Raw genomic sequence first — 16,481 nt, 5'->3', positions numbered from 1 at the left:
TGCATCTTTAAGATTTGAGGATTGATTCTAAACTGCAGTGTAAAAAGTGCAACATCTCTACCAACATCCGGGGCACTCAGGACCATGACTACTGCAAGTGTAGAAGGAGCATTCAGTATGGTATCTGAGAACTTGATCATATTACATCCTACTAGAAAGAGCATCCGGTATGGACCTAAGCACCCTGGAATCGAGAACCAGAGGACATTGGTTTAAGCTGAGGGGGAAAAAACTTAATGGGATCTTGAGATCCAAGGGTGGTGGGTGTATGGAACGAGCTGCCGGAGGAGGTACTTGAGGCAGGTACTATTACAATGTTTAAGAAACATTTAGACAGTTCCATGGATAGGGTAGGTTTTGAGGGATATAGGCCAAAAGCAGACAGTTGAGACTAGTATAGATGGGACATGTTGGTCGGCGTGGGCAAGTTGAGCCGACAGGCCTGGTACCACACTGTGTGACTCTATACTGCTGCACAGAGACCAGCAGAAGAAGCCCATTGCCTCACAGATCATACATTCACTTGTACTTGCAAAGCTCTTCTTGCCATTCTCTCCCATTCCTTTGTGACAACCTCACCTGTTGAACATTGCTTGTGTAGTCTGCAGTTTGCAGCTTGCTACAGTCACCTAACCATGTCTTTGTGACTTGCCATAACTCTGCCTATATTGGTCTCATTGGAACCCACAGAGCCCCAATGGAAGCAAATCATCCTTTTCCTGAGGAACTACCTATGGATAAGAAGCAAAAACCCTCCCCTGTAGGAGGCAGAGAAATAGTTCACCTGCATTCATGGACAGCAGCAAGATATAGGTCAAAAAATCATTGACGAAGGATCTGTATGATCATGAAGTGTAGGAAAGAGTTAAGGCAAGTCAAGAAGGCAAACTTTAGACTGAACAGGTGAACATTGCCCAACCATACCCAGTCACAAAAGAATGGGTGGGGTTGAACTGAGGCCCTACATTTAACATGAGGGAAAGGAAGGAGATCTAGGAAGACAAATTTGTAGCTCATAAAAATTTGGAGGGAAATTGTAGGAGGAGCCATGCCAAGAAAATGGAGAATGAGACAAGAATTTTCAATTTCCTTTGGAAGTAGAAGAAAGCCATTTGGCCCATCAAACCTATGCCAGCTCTCAAAACATTTTCATCTCTCTCATTCCCCACCCCAGCAGCAACTATGTATGTTGATGGGGACAGAGTCAATGAATTATAGAGCTATACATTACAGGAACAGGCCCTTCGGCCTAACTTGTAAATGCCTAACTGAGTTGGTCTTACTTGTCTGCACATGGCCTACATGAAGAGATGTGAGCCATGTGCAGCCAAATAGGGCCAAATCTTTCCTATCGATGTATCTGTCCAAGTGTCTTTTAAATGGTGTAATTGTACCCGCTTCTACCACTTTCCCTGCTAGCTCATTCCGTATACCTACCATCCTCTGTATGAAAAGGTTGTCCATCGGGGTCCAGAAAAAAACTTTCATTTTTCACCTTAAACCTACATCTTCCTTGGGGAAAAGACTGTGGCTATTCACCTTATCTTACCCTCTCCTAATTGTATATACACCTCTAAGGTCAGCCCTTAACTTCCTACATTCCAGGGAGAAAAGACACAGCCAGTCTAGCTTCTCCTTATAACCTCAACATTCCAGGCCTGGTAATATCCCCGTGAATTGTAGACCACCTGGGATGGAGAAACTAAACAATGGCATTGGTGAGAACAATTCTCCGCAACTTTGAACCACCATCACGGTCCCTTCAGTTGGCCAGGACCAGGCATTAGGGCAAGAGAGAGGATCACATTAACAGAGGATCAGGCTGCAACATACCATGATCTCCAGCCTGTGGGTTGTTGGAGCTTGTGGGTGAGTCGGACACTAGGGGATACAATCTCCTGACATGCATTCTCCACGTGTGTGCCAAAGTGGAACATTTCCAACAAAATTTGCGGAAGGCACCAACTGGATTGGACACTGTGAATGGGCTACTGTCTCTTCAGGAATTCCTAGCCTCGGTCAAATACCGGGAGATTAGTAAAATTGCTTCATGTACTGCTGAGTGAGATGTCAGATTAGACTGGGCTCCTGATAAGGCGGCCCAGTGCTGCGAGTTCACAAAGTCCAATGCTATTCCCTGTCACCACAGGCGCCATGCAATAGCTTTCTAAAAGAAATTGGAGCGGATAGGAGCAGGGGCTAAAGTAAAGCTGTTCATTCATATCCTCATTCCTTCATCAAGCCATCTATTTGCAACCCTCCGGAGACGGCCTACTTTGCTCGGAAATGCTTCGATGCAAATCTCCGCGCGCTGAATTTCCCATTGCTCAACTGCTTGGAGTGTTGGTAGGATGCCAGGCATTTCTCACAGGAACACAGTCAGCCCAGCCCGAAACTGTGCAGCCCGAAACTCAGTCTGCTGTAGTTCAGGGGAAGCATTTTTTTCTCTGAACTGGAAGGTTGTGTGTTTATATCTCACTCCAAAGAGTCGAGGACAAATTTTGTTAAGTTTAAAGATATAGCATGGAAACAGGCCCTTCAGCCCAACGGGTCTACGCTGACCATAGATTACCTGTACACTAGTTCTATGCTATACACTAGAGGTAAATTACAGACGCCAATTAACCTAAAACCATGCACATCTTTGAAGTGTGGGAGGAAACCGGAGCACCTGGAGAAAAGCCACGAGGTCAGAGTGAGGACGTACAATTTCCATTCTGACAGCACCCGTACTCAGGATCGAACCCAGGTCTCTGGGGCATAAGGCAGCAACTCTACCACTGGGTCTCCCAATTTGAGGCTGCCCCACTGTAATGTGGTGCTTGGGAAGGACAGCATTGTCAGAGATCTTATTTTCTCATAGAAGTGTCACATCGTGGCCCTTTACACCTTTATAAATTTACTCATATGATTCAAGTCAGTGCAATGCTCCCGACAATATAAGGGAACATGAATATGGTGGGAATTCAAAGATATGGAACATGTGCAGCCAGAAGGGATTAATTTAAGTAGGTATCATGTTCGGCAAATACATTGTGGGTACTTCCTGTGCTGTGTTGTTCTATGTTCTAGGTTTCTGGGTTAACTTGCAAAAATCCAATCTTGCATGAATTCTCCCAGACATTTTTAAAGCATTTCTGAAGCTTGAAATATCAATAACAAATAATAAAATGTTTTGTGGCATTCATTAATGAATAGATACACTATATATTCCATTAGTTTAATGTTGTGGAGATTATTTAATGAATTGAAAAGAACTATAACAAGTGTATGCAGAACGATATGCTACTGGTTGCTACGGAAAACGAACGTTTCTGATTTACAACGAATTCGGTTTACGGACTGTTCTCAGGGACAGAACCTCTTTGTAATCCAGGGACCGTCTGTATTTGTCTCTCAATACAGGTTTGGGGGGGGGGGGGGGATTACCAGGCCTACAATGAGATCTGATTGGCTGCCCTTCCCCTTTGTTCCCACATTCATAGAAACATAGAAACATAGAAAATAGGTGCAGGAGTAGGCCATTCGGTCCTTCGAGCCTGCACCGCCAATACGATCATGGCTGATCATCCAACTCAGTATCCTGTACCTGCCTTCTCTCCATACCCCCTGATACCTTTAGCCACAAGGGCCACATAAACTCTCTCTTAAATATAGCCAATGAACTGGCCTCAACTACCTTCTGTGGCAGAGAATTTCAGAGATTCACCACTCTCTGTGTGAAAAGTGTTTTTCTCATCTCGGTCCTAAAGAATTTCCCCCTTATCCTTAAACTGTGACCCCTTGTTCTGGACTTCCCCAACATCGGGAACAATCTTCCTGCATCTAGCCTGTCCAACCCCATAAGGATTTTGTAAGTTTCTATAAGATCCCCCCTCAATCTTCTAAATTCTAGCGAGTACAAGCTGAGTCTATACAGTCTTTCTTCATCTACTGTGTGATCTCACTATGCAATCCTGCACTTACTAAGAGCCACTGACTCTCCATCAGATTTCCACCTTTCACTGCACAGTCCGAGGGACCTTGAGTGGAGGAAAAAAAACTTTGCAAACTCGAGGTGATTGAAGAGTTTAAAAAACAATGACCTCCAGCACTTGGAGAAGGTTTTTGCAATGTTAATTAGTAAGAGCCAAACCATAAACACCCAACTGAGAAATGCGAGGCCTTGCGTAGCATGACTGATGCAGTCTGCTGGGAGGCTGGGGGGATCAGGACCAGAGTGGCGCCTGTCGGCTGCTTTCGCTTTGGCCTGGTGCTGTGGGGATTGGGTTGTTATTGTTAACACAGCACAATCACCATTACCCGAACAGGCCTGGGGACAGCAGTGCGGGCTGGTTCATTGAGAGTTTGGATAAACAGTTGTGAACAAAAATATTACACTGCACCACACTGAATGTTCTCCAATACAGGCTCTGTGGTGATGAGCGCTAATTGCCATTCATGCCGCTGGCTTGGTTCCTTGTCTGGCACATTGTCTTTTGCGGAGACGGACTGTCCCTTGCTTTTGCCTGCAGTCCCTGTATTGTTGTTTCTCTGCAAATTAATCAGCCATTATCTAATCTAGCCATCATCTATCCAATCTAATCATGTATTGTCTTTCTGCTGACTAGTTTGCAGGCAACAAAAGCTTTTTACTGTACCTCGGTACATGTGACAATAAACTAAACTAAACTAATAGACTAAACAAAACTAATTTTGCATATCCCCAATTCTTTCCACTCGTCACTTTAATTTCATTATATGCATCTTGTGTTTTATGACTGTTGGCAAATTAATTTCCCTCCTGGGATAAATAAAGTTCAATCGTATCGTATCGTATCATATTGTATCGTAAACCTTCCACTCACTCAATCTATATGTAAGAACTTCCTGTTGCTCTCTTTATAGGTGAGCTTTCTGTTCCATCTCTATGCATCTTGCTATGTGTCTCACTTTCTCCCTATGTGAATTTCTGTACCTCTTTGGTGTCACTTTATGCTATTTCCTCCACCTTAGTGTATACATTTTTCCCTCTTCTCCTTTGCATCTCCTTTCCATGTTTTTACTTTTGTACGTACTTTTTTACTTTTCTACAGGTGCATGGATAGGAAAGGCTTAGTGTGATGGGGCCCAAATGCGAGCAGGTGGGACTAATGTAGATGGGACATCCTGGTCGGCATGGGCATGCTGGGCTGAAGGGCCTGTTTCCGTGTTATATGACCCTATGACTCCAGGAATCTATATCTTGTTTCATCACTCACTCACCCTATTAATATTTGTGAAAATCTTTCTCTTTCTTTCTGTCTCTTCCCCTTCTCTCCTCCCCCTCTCTATCTCTCTCCCCCTCTCTATCTCTCTTTCTTTCCCTCTCTTTTCTCTCTCCTCTGTTCATTTCTCTCACACTCATTTTCTCTCTCCCTTTTTCTCTCCCTCTCAATTTCTCTCTCCTATTTTCCTTCTCCCTTTCTTTCCCCTCTCTATCTCTCGTTACCTCTTTCTTTTTCTCCCTTTCCCAATTTCCCTCGTTTTCTCTCTCTTTCTCTCTCTCCCCTTCAACATTTCTCTCTGTGTCTCCTTCTCCTCTTCTCACTTCCTCAATACTTCACTTGCAAGCACTGTTTTCAAACTTAGCTCAGTTGCAGATTAACATTTTATACCAATAAAATTGTAAGCTTGCCTCTCACAATTTCCCTCTTGTACACTGATATGAAACCATTGTAATTTAAGTGTGAAAGTCTGTGTGCGATGCATAAACACATTGCCAGCTGAATCTTTGGTAACTTTATATAGCAGCCATCAGACTGAAATCCAAGATCACCCCTTGGGCAATTTAAAATATGACAACATAACTGAGATCCACCAAGTGTCATGATTTATCTATAACCAAAAGTCAGCCTTGATACTAATTTATTCCATTCACTGCTGACACTGATCATTTGCAGTAATGCACAGATGGAGAGAGATATATTGTTAACTGCAATCTAAACTTCCCTGAGAAAACAGATGTTTGCCGAGAGTTATGAGGCTGTTAAAAAAAAATCAGGAAAGGGAGGGGAGTGGGGCAGGTCACATTCCCAAACCACACAGAGAAGTTTCAGCAATCTCATTGAGAGTACATGACCTTTAGAAATAGTTAGTCATAAATAAAGTGGTGGGCAGAGCTGGTGCTGCAAGAACCAGGTTCATTGTTCGAATGGTAGCTCTTCTATAAAACTCTCCACATTTGAAGGCAGACACCTTCTCCACAAATGCTGCCTGACCCGCTGCGTATTTTAGCATTTTCTGTTTATGACTAGTCAATCGAGTAACTTCAGGCGCATAGAAATGTTTTGAGGAACGTCATGATTTAGAAGTTTTAGGATGGTGTAGATGAAATCCAATTTGTTGAATTTGTGAGTTCCCCCTCTCCCCCCCCCCCTCCCTCGCCAATTCCCCAGCTCGATGACCTCTGTGCATTGATGTGAGTGCCTGAATCTGTGCTCACAACAATGAGTTCTGCATCACCAGGACACTTCGGAAGGACCGAGATCAAAGGGTCCAACCCATGGTCGCACTGTTCCTACATTGGGACATGCTGGCAATGTGTATTGTCCCATCCTCTGGACTTCTGCTCAATCACAATATTTGGTTTGGGTATCCTGAGTGACCCAGGTTCAATCCGACCTCAGAAGCTGCCTGTGTGCACGTTCTCCTTGTGACTGCATGGGTTTGTATTGTATATCTTTATTGTCATTTCCTGAGTATTCGCATACCCAGAGGAAACAAAAAAACATTGCTCAACCAGTGTCCATTCAGTGTGCATGAAAAATAAATAGAAATTAAAAAAAAAAAAAATGTCACAAATTTAACACTCTACTAAACATTCAACAGGCGTTCCGACCGGCAGCGGCACAACAGTGGCTCTGCTGCAGTGTGGGGGTTTGTGCGCGATACTTGGCAGGGGGCAAAGTCCGTTTAGCAGTCTTATAGCCTGTGGGAAGAAGCTGAGGAGCATCCTGCTGGTTTTGCAGCTAATGCTCCTGTACCTCTTCCCAGATGGCAGGATGGAGAAAATGTCATGCGATGGGTGGTAAGGGTCTTTGATGATGGAGATGGCTCTGCTGATACATCTCTTCCTGTATATGTCCAGCAGGAAGGGGAGTGGAGCACCAATAATCCTGCTGGGTTGGCCTGGGTTTCCCAGTTTCCTCCCACCTCCCAAAGACATGAAGACTGATAGGTTAAACAACCATGGTGATTTGCCCCCTGGTGAGTCATAGAATCTTGGTGAGGACGGGGTGGGGGAGGGGAGGTTAATGGGAATAAGGGAAGATTAATATGGGAGCAGCCTAAGATAGATATGCTTGATGGGTGGCGCAGACTGGATGTCTGGAGTCAAGTTGTATGACTCTATTAAAGGTAGACATAAAATTCTGGAGTGACTCAGCGGGACAGGTGGGAGAAGCTGCCTGTCATGCAGAGTTACTCCAGCATTATGTGTCTTTCTTTGGTGTAAACCAGCATCTGCAGTTCCTTCCTACATGATTTGTGCCCCTCTGAAGGGAACTCCTCAAGGGTTTTGAAAGGCAATCACGCCAAATGCCCAACACTCTCAGAACAAACTGGGGTGTTGGTGGGAAGTGGCAACAAGGGCAGTGTGAGGAATGCAATGTATTTAAGATACGTGTGGCACCCCCAGGTTTCAGATGCCAGATGATTTAGAACTGTTCTCCTTCATTGTCAATGCTCAGCTATCTTGTTGGACAGCGTGGGGGGTGAGCTGTTCCAGCTACTGCCTCTGTACGCGGGCTGGAGAGCTCCAGGCTCTGGCCTGGAGGGAGATCGCTCACCATGTCTTTGTTCTCTCCCTTCCAGGGAGGCCGCTCCACCAGTCGGGAATGCAGCTGCTGGCGGACCTGCTGACTTCCTTCCAGAACCCTGCGGAGCACACCAAGCTCGGGGACCCTCCTCATGGCCGTCTGCAGCCCTCCTACTGCCGGACCCACTTCGACACCCTGACCAAGGGTAAGGGTTTACCTCCAACCTGCTTCCCACCCCTGGTGACAACTCCGCTCCTCACAACCTCTTGACTGTACCCTGAATATCAGCGAAAGTCCTCCCCCCTCTGAAACCTGTACGTGGGAGCGCTTGGATTTATTGTAATTTAAAGGGGACCCGAGGGGCACGTTTTTCACACAAAGGGTATTGGCATTGGTTTATTATTGTCACGTGGACCAAGACAGAGTGGAAGACTTTACTATCCAGCCAGATCATATTATACATGCGGAACAACCTATACCATCAAGCCAAATACAAATACATGGTAGTGCAAAGGGAATAGTACTAGAGTGCAGAATACTGTGTTATAGTGTTTCAGTTACAGTGACACTGGAGATTTAAAAAAAAAAAATGCAAGGGCCACAATGGGGTAGATTGGAAGATTGGGACCACACCCTTAGTTTATGAGAAGACCGTTCAGTTGCCTGACAACAGTAAGGAAGAAGCTGTTCCTGAATCTGGTAGTACGTGCTTTCAAGCTTTTGTATATTCTTTGCAATGGGAGAAGAGAAGGAGAAGAGGGAATAACCAGGTTCAAGGTGGTACAGAGGGTGGTGAGTATATCGAATGAGTAGCCAGTACAATTACAACACTGAGAATACATTTGGACAAGTTCATGGTTAGGAAAGGTTTAAAGGAATATGGGCCAAATGCAGGCAAATGGGACTAGTTCAGTGGGCAATTTGGGTCTTTTTTTCCTGTCTAACTACAACAAAGACAGAGGGCTGTCACCAGTCACCAGGTCAGGCAGCAGCTGTGAAGAGGACACATGGTACGGCACATGTTTAATTAGGAGCAAAGCAATGATTTCTCACTCGCCCCTCTCCATGCACACACTGTCACACACACCGTCACACACACCACACACACACACACTGTCACACACACCGTCACACACACTGTCACACACACACACACTGTCACACACACCGTCACACACACCCCCACACACACTGTCACACACTCACACACACTCACACACACACACACACACACACACACACACACACACACACACACACACACACACACACACACACACTAGGGACACTAACCGACACATGCTAGGGACAATGTAGCAACACACCAATACCAATTAACCTACAAACCTGCACGTTTTTGCAGTGTGGGAGAAAACCGGAGCACCCGGAGAAAACCCACAGTCATAGGGAGAACGTACAAACCCCATACAGACAGCACCCGTAGTCAGGATCGAATCCGGGTCTGTGGTGCTGTAAAGGCAGCAACTCTACTGTTGCGCCGCTGTGCTGGCCTAAATTCACCACCCTCTGTGGAAGAACTGTGTCCTCAGCTCCATCCAGAGGTGGAGGTCTCTTTATTTTAAGACCACTGGTTCTGGATCTTTGCAAACTGCAAGCATTTTGAGACCTCTCGGTGGGATAACAATCTGACTGTGCCTTTCTCATTCCGCTTCGTCAGATCTAAAACAAATGATCTACATATTCCGGGGTGCTGACTACTGGAAGCTCTCGAGGGACGGCACCATCAGGGGACCGCTGTCACTGCAGAAGAGCTGGCCCCAGCTCCCGGCTGCTGTCGAGGCAGCCGCAGTGTCGGAGAAGGAAGGGAAGTTCTACTTTTTCAGAGGTAACAGGATGTCAGTTCAGTCTGGTCAATGGTTTCTTTATTGTCACACCTACCAGCTACAGTGAAATACATTTGTTGCATACAGATCAGCAAGACTTTCCCCGTACATAAGCACAATCACCCTAGTTAGTGCAGTACGTACAGAACAGCCCACTGAAACAATGTGCAATAGGTGCCATATTGGCATCATCTTTCAGTCCCAACTGCAGTGCAAGGGCCAGATTTTGCCACTTGGACTTTTTAAATTAAAAGTGGCATGACTGTTCTATTCCACAGCCCACAATGTCAGAGAAGGAAGGGAAGTTCTACTTTTTCAGAGGTAACGATAGATGTCAGTTCAGCCTGTGACAGTGAACTCTACATGAGGTGATGTTTGGGATGTAGGGAGAGGTCAGGCCAGCACCAGTGGGAGCGGCAAGTGTCCAGACAACTCCCTGGCTTCTCTCTCAGTCTCTACCAATTGGTTTCTGCAGCAGGGATACATGTTCCCAACCACGACCAAATGCAGACTGGGCGATCGTTTTGCTGAACACCTTCACTCAGTCCGCCTGAACCTACCTGATCTCCCGGTTGCTAAACACTTTAATTCTCCTTCCCATTCCCACACAGACCTTACTGTCCTAGGTCTCTTCCATTGTCAGAGTGACGCTAAGTGCAAATTACAGCCCAGTGGTATGAATATTGATTTCTCTAACTTCATGTAACCCTGGCATTAGGTTAACCCTAACCCTAACCCTAACCCTCTCTCTATCTCTCCCCCACCCAAGTCACACTAGCTCCTCGCTTTCACCTAACAAACAACTAACAATGGCCTGTTTCCTTTATCATCGTAACTTTTTTTGCATATCTTTCATTCATTGTTCTTTATCTCTCTACGTCACTGTCTATATCTGTCGTTTCTCTTATACCTAACCAGTCTGAAGAAGGGAATCGTCTCCCATTCCTTCTCTCCAGAGATGGTGCCTGTTCCACTGAGTTACTCCAGCTTTTTGTGACTAACTTTAGACTTCAGACTTGAGAGATACAGCGCTGAAACAGGCCCTTCAGCCCACTGAGCCTGCGCCGCCCAGCGATCACTCCCTACACCAGCACTATCCTACATACCAGGGACAATTTACACTTTACAGAAGCCAATTAACCTACAAATCTGTACATCTTTGGAATGTAGAAGGAAACTGGAGCACCCGGAGAAAACCCACAAAGGTCACAGGGAGACGTACAAACTCCATACAGACAGCACCTGTAGTCAGGATCGTACCTGGGTCTCTGACACTTTAAGGCAGCAACTCTACCGCTGTGCCACAGTGCCACCACTGTCCGTAAAGGTTCCTGGCATCCCATCCGGGCTCCTCCTTCTCATAGGGTTCCTTCTCCAATATGCAGTGTCCATCCACAGAGGGCTCTGATGTTGGATCTTGCAGTGTCATGGACATGACTGAGCACCTAAACTCCACCCTCCTCCTCCTGGTTACCCCCTCATCCTCATTCATCTCGTCCTCCTTCTCCAGCTCCCTCTTTAGTCTCCATGTTTAGTTTATGTTTAGTTTAGTTTAGAGACGTAATGCAGAAACAGGCCCTTCAGCCCACTGAGTCCGCACCGACCAGCGATCCCTGCACACTTACACTATCTTACACACACTAGGGATAATTTATAGTTTTACTAAGCCAATTAACCTACAAACCTGTACGTCTTTGGAGTGTGGGAGGAAGCCGAAGATCTCGGAGAAAACCCACGCAGGTCACGGGGAGAATGTACAAACTCCGTACAGACAAGCGCTCCTAGTCAGGATGGGACCCATGTCCCTGGCGTTGTAAGGCAGCAACTCTACCGCTTTGTTGCCGTGTTGCCCACCATCTTTCCCCCCTCCCCCCCCTCCTCCTCATTGCCACCTCCTAGTTCCCCCTCCTCTTCTTCCTCTTCCTCCTCTATCTGCAGCTGTGCCCTCACACACTACTCATGTTGCCTCTCCAGCTCCCCACGGACCTCCCCGGATGTTACCCCTCCTGGCCACAGCTCCTTATTCCCCTATTTTAAAACTGGATTTAAGTTGTCAAACTGCAACGAAGTGGCATTTTCTGATGACTCTTTTATGTAACGTAATCATCAACCCTCTGCAGAATCAGTGATTATAAACCAAATCCCTCTCTCTCACTTCACCTCATCACCATCTGGAAATGCAATGAACTGAATGCTTTTCCAATCATTCCCAGATTATGTCTCGCTAATTAAATGTGTGGAGAAGCCATTAGTCCTGGCAATCTCTGGCCCGGGTTCAGGAGCTCCTGGGGCCCTGTGTAAGTGGTGGAAGGAGCACAACAGCTCACAATCCACCCACCAGCCCCTCAGCCTCCCACTGCCCATCTGATGCACTGCCCGTCATGATATTGACATAACATGCCAGGAATAGCTCAGTCACTGGCCTGTGCTGAATTAGTTTAGTTTAGATACAGCGTGGAAACAGGCCCTTCGGCCCACCGAGTCTGCACTGACCAGCGATCCCTGCACACTGACACATCCCTGTATCCTACACATACACTAGGGACAATTTACGTTTATCGAAACCAATTAACCTACAAACCTGTACATCTCTGGAGTGTGGGAGGAAACGGTAGCACCCGGGGTAAGTCCATGCAGGTCACAGGGAGAACGTACAATCTCCATATAGACATTACCCATAGTCTGGATCGGACCCAGGTCTCTGGCGTTGTAAGGTAGCCACTCTGCCCCTGCACCACCGTGCCACCAATGAAATTAGTCAGGATGAGGAAGTACACTGAGCTGCAGCCCTCCCCACACCTCCCACCCTCCAGGTTGTGCAACTGTGTGTGTGACTTCCCTGCTCTTCACCTTCCAATTGCTTGTGGACACATGCCATCTACGTAGGTCCTTGTAACAACATCACATCAAGTTGGACATTGCAGATCAGGACAAGGTCAAAAGGGGGTCTTGGGAGAAATGAAGGAGAGAACTTGGGCTAATCTACATGCAAATCCTTATTTCACGCATACATTAGGAATACCGCATTAATCAGGCAACCCACTTAAAACGTTAAAACCGTGCTGAGGCACCGATGTGATTTGTTCCCTCTGGACCTCATGGAGTTTAATAAAGTGTAAACTTTCCGGAGGTGGGTGCAGTGGGATATGAGAAAGACATATGGGAAAGCAGCAACGTAATGTTAAAAGATTGCAGGTGCTGCAATTTTGAGCAAAAAACAAAGTGCTGCAGGAGCTCAGCAGGTCAGGCAGCATTTGGAGAGAGAGACGGACAATATTTTGGGTCAGGACCATTTTTCAGACTAATGGAATAGAGGGGAAATGGCTGGGGAGAGAGGAGAGGGAAAGGGGTGGGGCAAGAACTGACAAGAGATAGTTTGATTCAGGACAATATTTGATACCATACCGTGTTAGATTATATTGGATCAGTTGACTAATTGGCCAGAGGCAAGTTTACGCTGAATATGGGAGGTAAGAAAGGGTGGCAAGGCTCAGGGCCTGTTTCCATGCAATATCTCTACACCATAAAACATAAGGGGTGATTATTGGGAATTGGTACAAGGTCAAAAATCAAAAACTGCCGACGCTGCAAATCTGAAAGACAACTTTGAAAAACTCTGCAGGAAGAGAAACAGAGTTACTATTTCCGGTGGAAGACATCTGCATCTGCTTCTCCCTCTACAGATGCTGCCTGGCCTGCTGAGCGTTTCTGGCTTGTTCAGTCTTTATTGCAATAAGTGTGATCTTCTACCGCTTGCCAATGAAAATCTCAAGAGAGACATTTCCTGTAAAGTTGAAAAGAGGCCCAGGAGAGTGTATAGTTCATCTGCAGTTTGGGTCAAATGGCCAGGTTCTGCTGAAGGGCCTGTTTCTTTGCTGTATGACTCTATAAGTCCAGTGCTTTAATTTTGTGGTGGTATGTGCCCATAAAGTGTCCCGGCACCTCTTAAAAAGTTTAACATTAGATCGCTGTACAGCAGCCAATATTGTCGGGTGAACTGTTGCAGGCATACTGGCACTTATTTTTACCCACTAAAAAATAACTGGTCAGGTACATCCTGTTGCATAGCACAGTTTATGAGAGGGACAGAAAAAGAGTGAACTCTTATACCATATAACACCATATACCATATAACAATTGTCTAAGAAAGAACTACAGATACTGGAAAAATCGAAGGTAGACTAAAATGCTGGAGAAACAGCGGGTGAGGTGGCATCTCTGGAGAGATGGAATAGAGATCCGAAACGTCGCCTATTCCTTCGCTCCAGAGATGCTGCCTCACTCGCTGAGTTTCGCTAGCAGTTTTGTCTACCTTCGAACTCTTGTCCAACATCGCCATCTGCTGTTTGCTGGAGGGATGAACAGGTTAAAGAAGGGTCTCGTCACCCAAAGTCACCAATTCCTTCTCTCATGAGATGCTACCTGTCCCGCTGAGTTACTCCGGCATTTTGTGTCTATCTTTGGTATAAAGCAGCATCTGCAGTTCCTATTTGTTACATTTAACAATACTTCCCCGTTGTGTGATGAACAGGAGGCCGTTGCTGGAGATACACAGGCAGCCAGCTGGACATCGGTTACCCCATGAAGGTTAAGAAGATGGGGCTCCCTCGCCACCCGGACGCTGCCTTCTACTTCCCCCCGCTGGGTCACCTAGTGATTTTCAAAGGGTCCAAGTACTTTGTCCTGAACGAGGAAACGATGCAGGTGGAGCAGTATTACCCGCGCACCCTCAGTGACTGGAAAGGGATCCCTGTCGGTATCAATGGGGTCGTCAGCTGGAACGCCAAGCAGACGTATTTCTTCAAAGACGAGACTTTCTGGCGGTTTGACAACAGCAGACTGAAGGTGCTGGGCCAGGGCAGGTGGGCGCAGGAACTGGGCTGGACCGGCTGCCGGCTTAGCAACGAAACAAACTCTGCACGGCCACAGACGTGACCCACGGCGTCCAGCCCCCGAACTACCAGATTAAAGTGCAATTCCCCAACAATCCCCGCCTCAGTCTGCGGAAATAACGGGAGCAAATTAATTGTACCGAGAGAGCCCAGTGTACCCGAGCAAACACAGAGGGTGCACAGTCCACCGCACACTGGGGTATATAGTAGAATACAAGCAGGGAGAGGGTATATAGTACAACACACGCGGGGAGAGGGTATATAGTACACACACAGGTTGAGGGTCCACAGTACAATGCACACAGGGTGGGACTGGGGCTGCACAGTATTCCAGTTACAGTGAGAGTGTACACAGTACTACACACACAAAGATGGGGTACATAGCACAATACACAGGATGCGAGTACATGTACTCCACACACAGGGAGAGGGTACACAGTACATTGCACACACAAAGATAGGGTACATAATACAATACTCATAGAGAGAGGGGGCCACGCAGTACTCCACACAGTGGGTTTGGTTGGTTAGTTTATTATTATTATTGTCATGTGTACTGAGATACAATGAAAAACTGCTTTGCATGATATCCAGCCAAATCATTTCATGCGAATACAGCAGGTGCTGTCTGTGTGGCGATTGTACGTTCTCCCCATAACCATTGTGGTTTCCTCCGGTTTCCTCTTCACACCCCAAAGACATACAGGTTTGTGGGTTAATTGGCTTCGGTAAAGAATGTAAATTGTCCCTTGTGTGTAGGATAGTACTAGTGTACGGTGTGATCGCTAGCTGGCGTGGACTCAGTGGGCCGAAGGGCCTGTGTCCGTGCTGTATCTCTAAACTAAACTAAGCAGGTAGTACAATACATGCAGGAGTATGGTACATAAAACATTGCACACACGGGGGTGGTTACACAGTGCAATGCACATAGGGAAAGGGTTCACTGTACAATACACAGGGAGACGGTATGCAATCCACCACACAATGGAAGGTAGACACAAAAAGCTGGAGTAACTCAGCTGGCCAGGCAGCATCTCTGGAGAGAAGCAATGGGTGACGTTTCTGATCGGGACCCTTCTGCAGTCTGAAGAAGGGTCTCGACCCGAAATGTCACCAGCATTCTGAAGAAAGGTCTCGACCCTAAACATCATGCATTGCTTCTCTCCAGAGATGTTGCCTGTCTCACTGAGTTACTATAGCATTTAGTGTATATCTTCGATTTAAACCAGCATCTGCAGTTCTTTCCACCACACAATGGATTTGTTTGGTTAGTTTATATTTATTGTCACATGTACCAAGAGACAGTGAAAAACTGTTTTGCATGCTGTCCAACCAAATCACACCATATATGAATACAGCAGGTTAGGCAAAAGAGAAAGATTGAACAATGTATATAGAACAATGCACAATGTAAATAAGTGCAAGGGCCTCAATGAGGTAGACTGGAAGATTGGAAATCCATCCTGAGCTTACGTGAGGTCCATTCAGCAATCTGGTAACAGCAGGGAAAATGCTGTTTCTGAATCAGATCGTACGTGCTTTTAATCTTCTGTATCTTTTGCCTGATGGGAGAGGGGAGAATTACTGTACCTGTGAATAGTCCCTAATTATGTTGGCTGCTTTCCTGATGTAGCATGAAGTTTATGGGGTGGATGGGGGTTTGAGGGGGATGGGAGGGGGTGATCTGTGTGCTGGATTGGGCTACGTCCATAGCTCTCTGTAATTTTATTAGTCTTGGGCAGAGCAGTTTCCAAATCAGGTTGTGGTGCAACCTAATAGGATGCTTTTCCCGGTGCATCTGGAGAAAGTGATAAGAGCCCTGGGAGATGTGATGAAGTAGAGGTGTTGAAGTGCTTTCTTGACTCCAGCTCCAATATGATGGCGCCTGACACATTAAGATTCAGGGACCATTGCTCTGGGAACTAAGAAGTCTTCACCCTGTGCTCAAGCTGCTATTGCGTAGAACA

General features: G+C 46.3%; 1 protein-coding gene across 1 annotated transcript in view; it reads left to right on the top strand.

Moving 5' to 3' along the window:
- The window catches only part of mmp28 (matrix metallopeptidase 28), a 56,085-nt gene extending 40,984 nt beyond the window's left edge, over positions 1–15,101 (top strand). Inside the window, exons 6-8 of the mRNA XM_055657876.1 lie at positions 7,834–7,983; positions 9,457–9,624; positions 14,154–15,101. Of these exons, the coding sequence (XP_055513851.1) occupies positions 7,834–7,983; positions 9,457–9,624; positions 14,154–14,557 (722 nt within the window). The 3' untranslated portion in view covers positions 14,558–15,101. The remainder of the gene's footprint in view (positions 1–7,833; positions 7,984–9,456; positions 9,625–14,153) is intronic.
- The last annotated feature ends 1,380 nt before the right edge of the window (positions 15,102–16,481 follow it).

Source organism: Leucoraja erinacea, chromosome 28, assembly GCF_028641065.1.
Source record: "Leucoraja erinacea ecotype New England chromosome 28, Leri_hhj_1, whole genome shotgun sequence".
NCBI lineage: Eukaryota > Metazoa > Chordata > Chondrichthyes > Rajiformes > Rajidae > Leucoraja > Leucoraja erinaceus.
Note: the sequence above shows the minus strand (reverse complement) of the source record. Positions and strands in the feature narration are given on the sequence as shown.